Raw genomic sequence first — 6174 nt, 5'->3', positions numbered from 1 at the left:
AAGGCCGAGGATCTCGTTGATGACTTGAGGATAACCTTCAAATGCCTTAGAGAAAAGGGCATCAAACTCAATCCCGAGAAGTGTGTGTTCGGGGTCCCCCGAGGCATGCTCTTGGGATTCATAGTCTCGGAACGCGGCATTGAAGCCAACCCGGAGAAAGCCTCGGCCATAACTGGCATGGGACCAATCAGAGACCTCAAGAGAGTATAGAGAGTCATGGGATGTCTTGCGGCCCTGAGCCGCTTCATCTCACGCCTCAGCGAAAAAGGTTTGCCTCTGTACTGACTCTTGAGAAAATCGGAGCATTTTTCGTGGACCCTCGAGGCCGAAGAAGCCCTCGACAGACTCAAGACGCTGCTCACAAATCCTCCCATCCTGGTACCCCCGGCCAGGGACGAGGCCCTCTTACTCTACGTTGCCGCAATGACCCAAGTGGTCAGCGCTGCCGTAGTGGTAGAGAGGTAGGAAGGGGGGCATGCTCTGCCCACCTAACGTCCTGTTTACTTCATCAGCGAGGTGCTCTCTGAGACTAAAGCTCGCTACCCCCACATCCAGAAGCTGGTCTACGCCGTGGTCCTGGCCCGGTGCAAACTGCGTCACTACTTTGAGTCACACCTAGTGACTGTGGTATCATCTTTCCCCCTGGGCGAGATAGTTCATAATCAGGAGGCCTCGGGCAGGATAGCCAAGTGGGCTGTCGAGCTTATGGGGGAAACCTTGACCTTTGCGCCTCGAAAAGCGATCAAGTCTCAGGTCTTGGCCGATTTCGTGGCTGAATGGACAGACACCCAACTGCCACCTGCTCAAATTCAGACGGAGTGCTAGACCATGTACTTCGACGGATCCCTGATGAAGACCAAGGTAGGCGCGGGACTGCTCTTCATCTCGCCCCTCGGAGTACACATGCGCCACATGGTGCGACTCCACTTCGCCGCCTCCAACAACGTGGCCGAGTACGAGGCCCTCATCAACGGCTTACAAGTCGCCATCGAACTTGGGGCACGGCGCCTCGACGTCCGAGGCGACTCGCGGCTCGTCATAGATCAAGTAATGAAGGAGTCAAATTGCCTCGACCCCAAAATGGAGGCTTACTGCAAGTTGGTACGACGCCTGGAAGACAAGTTCGACGGTCTTGAACTAAATCACGTCACACGGAAGTACAATGAGGCCATCGACGAGCTGGCAAAGATGGCCTCGGCACGGGCCTTGGTCCCCTCGAACATTTTCGCCAGAGACCTCTACAAACCTTCCATTGGCTACACCTCGACAACAGAGGAGGGCCCACCTGCGGAACCCACGGCAAAGCTCGACGCCCCCCTGCTGCCGAGACCCCCTCGACCGAGCCCAAGGTCATGGAAGTCAGCGCCAAGCCTTCGCAGACCGATCAGGACGCGGATTGGTGAATCCTGTTCCTTGATTGGATCGATCGAGGGGAACTTCCTAGCGACAGGACCGAAGCCCGACGGCTCGCGCGCCGAGCCAAGGCTTACGTCCTCTACAATGACGAATTGTATAGGTGAAGTCCCGTAGGTGTCCTCCAACGATGTATCAGTGCCGAGGCGGGCCAAGCCCTGCTTTGGGACTTACACGTAGGCGCCTGCGGGCACCATGTGGTGCCTCGGACGCTCGTAGGGAACGCTTTCCGCCAAGGGTTCTACTGGCCGACGGTGATCGCCGACGCTACCAAGCTAGTACGCTCCTGTGAAGGATGCTAGTACTACGCTCGGCAGACACATCTCTCGGCCCTGGCCCTACAAACCATTCCCCTCACATGGCCGTTCGCCGTGTGGGGGCTCGACATGGTCGGGCCTCTGCAAAAGGCCCCCGGGGGCTACACCCATCTACTGGTATCAATCGACAAGTTCTCCAAATGGATTGAGGCTCGTTCGATCAATCGAATCAAATCCGAGCAAGCGGTGTTGTTCTTCACTGACATTATCCACAGGTTTGGGGTCCCCAACTCCATCATCACCGACAATGGGACGCAGTTCACTGGCAAAAAGTTTCTGACGTTTTGCGACGACCACCACATCCGTGTGGCCTGGTCAGCCGTAGGACACCCAAGGACCAACGGCCAAGTAGAGCGTGCCAACGGCATGATCCTACAAGGCCTCAAGCCAAGGATTCACAACCGGTTGAAAAAGTTTGGCAAGAAATGGCTCGCTGAACTCCCGTCGGTCATCTGGAGCCTAAGGAACACTCCAAGCCGAGCCACAGGGTTCACGCCTTTCTTCCTGGTCTATGGGGCCGAGGCCATCCTCCCCACCGACTTGGAATATGGTTCCCCGAGGCTACAAGCCTACAACGAACAAAGTAACCGCACCACCCGAGAGGACGCCCTTGATCAACTGGAGGAAGCCCGAGACGTCGCGCTACTACACTCGGCCAAATACCAGCAGAGCCTACGGCGCTATCAGGCCCGACGCATCTGAGGCCGAGACTTGAAGGTAGGCGACCTGGTGTTGAGGCTAGCATAGAGCAACAAGGGTCGCCACAAGCTGACCCTGCCGTGGGAGGGACTGTACATCATCGCCCAAGTACTGAAGCCCGGGACCTACAAGCTGGCCAACGAGAAGGGCGAAGTCTTCACCAATGCTTGGAACATAGAACAGCTACGTCACTTTTATCCCTAAATTTCCAAGCATTGTATATATCATTTCTCGAAATACAATTAAAAAGCATTCTTTAGTTGGTCTAATTTTCCGAGAAACCCCCCGAGCCCATCGTAGGTCTCGGCAGTACAATAACACGACAAGGGAGACTCGGCTCTGCCTCGGTAGAACCAAGCCTCCCTCGGGGGCTACATGGGGGACTCCCCCCTAGGTCCCACGCACCGTTCTTCAGTTGTTTTTCGCAAAAATTCCTACGCCAAGACTCTAGCGGGCTCTGACGAATTAGTTGTAAAAACTCCTCGGACCAAGGTCTGTTTCCTAAGCAAGAGGCCGGTAGAGTCGCGAGACGGCCTACGCCTCCAGGCTACGGCACTCCCTCACTACCTCTCGCTCAAGGGACGGCTTAGGCCCCAATGGGGTGTTTTGCAAACGAAATCCGATCAGGGGCAACAGAGGGTAGAGGCTCGAAAACAAAAGAAAAACAACTAAGAAACACAAATACTTCAGAAATAAAGGCCTCGACGGCCACAAGCGTTACGATGCAAAAAAATAACCCCTACTCTACTTTTACATAGCCTCCGGGGCACGGATCAAGGCTCAGGGTCTTCAGCACCGGCAGATGGTAAGGGAGGAACCACCTCCTCTTCGAAGAGCATCGCCAGCGCCGTGCTAGGGCCTTCCGCCGCCTCCATCAGCTTCGTGACCACTGCGTCCACCTCCTCGTCATCATCAGGCAGGACATACCCATCGCTGATGGCCGGGAGGTCGACGCCGACGTAGTGAGAAGAGATGACGGCCAGCGCGCGCTTGACACTAGTGTGCAGCGCCCCTCGGAGCCGCTCGCGCACCTGGTTGCTCAGCGCGGTCAGACGGCTCCCCAGGGAGCTGCCTAACTGAACCCCCTCGACCTCTAAGGCCTCGCAGGCGGAAAGGGCAGCATGTTTCAGCGCCTCGTGCTCCTCAATCTCGGCCTCGAGCACCGTCTGCACCGCACTAGAAGCCTCGGCGGCCCGAGTTATCTCCGCTTCCGACTCTGCACCGAGAAAAATGGAATGAGGCCGAGCGAGGGAAAAAACAACCTAAGTTAGGGACGGAAGCCCATGGAACTCACCCTTGGCCTTCTGCTCCCAGCGTCAGGTCTCGACCTGACAAGCCTCGATCTTCTCCTTCCAGCATAGGGCCTCGGCCCGGGAAGCCTCGGCCTCCTCCTTCAAGCGCTGGGCCTCGACCCGAGAAGCCTCGGCCGCCCTGGAAGCCTCACTCCCCAGCTCTGCGTCACGCAAGGGAGTTAGGGAGTGAACATAAGAAAAAGAAAACAAAATGAGGGGACTAAAACTCACCCTCGACCGTCCCCCTCCAAATTATAGCCTCGGTCCATGAGGCCTCAGCTGCAGCAAGGGCCTCGTCCAAGGCACCTTTCGTCAGCTGGTGCGCCCTCTGTTCCGCCCCCAGCTGCCCCGCGTGAGCCACGGCCGAGGCCGTAGCTTCAACGGCTCGGCCCCTAAAGGCATCCCGGTCGCTAACCGTGCGGGTGAGCTCCTCCTCCAACTCCTTAACCCATGCCGCCAGAGGAGCGAGTTGCGTCTGGGCCATGGCCGCCTCGACCTTCGTGTCGGCACAACAAAGGCAGAGGTCCTCTACCTCTGTGCTCCGCGCCGACAGGAGCTCATTGGCGCTGGCAAGAAGGTCCTTCTGCCGCTGAAGCTGGTCCCAGACGCCCCTCTCCCACCAGAGAAAGACCGACTTCCCAAGCGATTGGGTCTCGAGCTCCTAGGGAAGCGGAACAAGGGTCATTGGTTGCAACAAAACCAGAAAAGGACAACGTCACGCGAGAAAGGAAAACACGAACCTGGGCAACTCCGGGCAGTTCGTCGGCCACCACGGACAGGGCCGTCCGAAGCGACCGCTCCGCCAGCTGGTGGTATTGCTCGAAGGTGCCCCAGCGCCCGCCTTTGGCTTCATCCTCGAGGGCGAACAGAGGCTCCCCCTCAGGGTCGTCCTAGCTCTGCCACAGTACTCGCGGGTGATCCCACCCACGAGGCTCGGGTCGCGCCCGCATGAGGGCCGAGCTTCCCCCGTCCAAGAACGGCGCCGGCTGTTCCATGGCACCGGCATCCTCGGCGTCGACCACCTCCCATGCCCGGGAAGTATCATCGGAGGAGATCGGATAGACCTCCGCCTCCCGGGCGCTCTCCCGCAACAACGGCGGGCCCTGAACCAAGGGCGCCACCGAGGCCTCCGCCGCCTGCATCTACGCCTCCTAGACAGACGGCCTCACCGCCATCACGATGGCCTTGGTGATCTCGGGGGCTCCGGCCTCTGCAATTATGGCCTCGACAGTCTCGGGGGCTTTGGCCTTCGCCATCGTGGCCTCAGCAGACGTAGAGACACCGACCGTGGCCACTGCGGTCTCGACGGTCGTGGGCGCTATAGCCTCCATCGCCTCAGCCTCAGAGACCCCGGCGTCCTTGGCAACCAAGGGCACGCTGGCCCCGTCCGACTCATGAGCCTCGCCCCCACGAGGCGAAAGCGCTCCCTCCCTCGTCTGTGTAGGGGCTGCCTCAGCAACCCCTCCTTGGGTGGCTGGCCCCCTTGGGTCAACCCTCGCCGATGCTGCGCCGCGTTGGATAGCGGCTTGTGCCTCCGCCACCCAGTGGGCGGAGGAGCCGGGGCTCGCCTTTAGCGCCTTAAGGGGCGCCAAGGGGAGCTCATCCGCAGGCCGCTTCTGACTAAGGAAAAATAACCCACGGGGTCAGCGTGAGACCAAAAAGGCGAACGGAATGCACTATAACCCCACCAAAAATACACTAACCTTGAACGGGGCGGCAACCGTTTCGCCACGGCGAACCTCGTCCGTAACGGTGGAGGCGGTGGCAGAGGTGTCGCCTCCGTATCCATCAGCGCCGGTCGGTCCTCAATGGACCCCGGCGCCCCTTCGGTCCTCTATGGGGGCGGTGGCGTCGTCTCCACTGCCACTCGCTCCACCATGGCTGTCGAGCCCACCAGGCTGATGGCTCGTTTGCCCAACGCCCGGGCCTCGGGCGTGTTGGCCTCGGCCCCGGAGCGGGCAACCACCGGCCCCGGGTCCGCTTCTCCTCCTCCTCCCGGGAGTGCCGGGCTGCTGGCCAGCGCCCCGGGCACCACCTCCACTACGTCAGGAAGGTGGTCCAGGGGACCTCGCCCCGCCTCGCCCCTGTCATCCCCGTCCGAGGCCTCCGTTGACAGCGATGTCGACGGGGATTCCTCCAGCGGGAGACCCTCCTTCCTTTGTTGACAGCGGCGCTTATCCAGCTCCTCGCGCGCGAGGAGTTGCTTCGTGCGTTTCGCCGCCTTGGCATCCTTCCGTGTCTTCTACGCGTCGGCGTGTGCCCGGTTGATCGCCCGCCGCCTCGTGTCCTCAGGAACGGGCGGCGGAGAGGAGCGCACGTCCCTCATCCCCTGAAGGAACGATAAACGCGCATAAGGGAACAAGGGTTAAGGGGAGACTGAGGAGGTTCAGAGGCTACAGCGGCACACGACTTACCAGCGAAAGGAACCCCCGCGATGGTCGCATCACAAAGGG

The 6174-nt window shown here is 59.8% G+C and overlaps 1 protein-coding gene across 1 annotated transcript; it reads right to left on the bottom strand.

Moving 5' to 3' along the window:
* Positions 1-4872: 4872 nt before the first annotated feature.
* LOC136470440 (uncharacterized) lies at positions 4873-5510 on the bottom strand. The gene is made up of 2 exons (XM_066468289.1): positions 5425-5510; positions 4873-5341 (listed from the first exon to the last, which is right to left on the bottom strand). Exons 1-2 carry the CDS (start codon positions 5508-5510, stop codon positions 4873-4875), a joined length of 555 nt encoding a protein of 184 aa, XP_066324386.1.
* Between the last annotated feature and the right edge of the window lie 664 nt (positions 5511-6174).

This window comes from Miscanthus floridulus, chromosome 8 (genome assembly GCF_019320115.1).
Source record: "Miscanthus floridulus cultivar M001 chromosome 8, ASM1932011v1, whole genome shotgun sequence".
NCBI classification, from domain to species: domain Eukaryota; kingdom Viridiplantae; phylum Streptophyta; class Magnoliopsida; order Poales; family Poaceae; genus Miscanthus; species Miscanthus floridulus.
Note: the sequence above shows the minus strand (reverse complement) of the source record. Positions and strands in the feature narration are given on the sequence as shown.

Excerpts from the sequence above, each read along its gene's own strand:
- LOC136470440 (XM_066468289.1), bottom strand. The coding sequence starts at position 5,510 with ATGGATACGGAGGCGACACCTCTGCCACCGCCTCCACCGTTACGGACG. Across the intron at positions 5,342-5,424 it reads CGGTTGCCGCCCCGTTCAAG|TCAGAAGCGGCCTGCGGATG; the intron begins GTTAGTGTATTT and ends ATTTTTCCTTAG.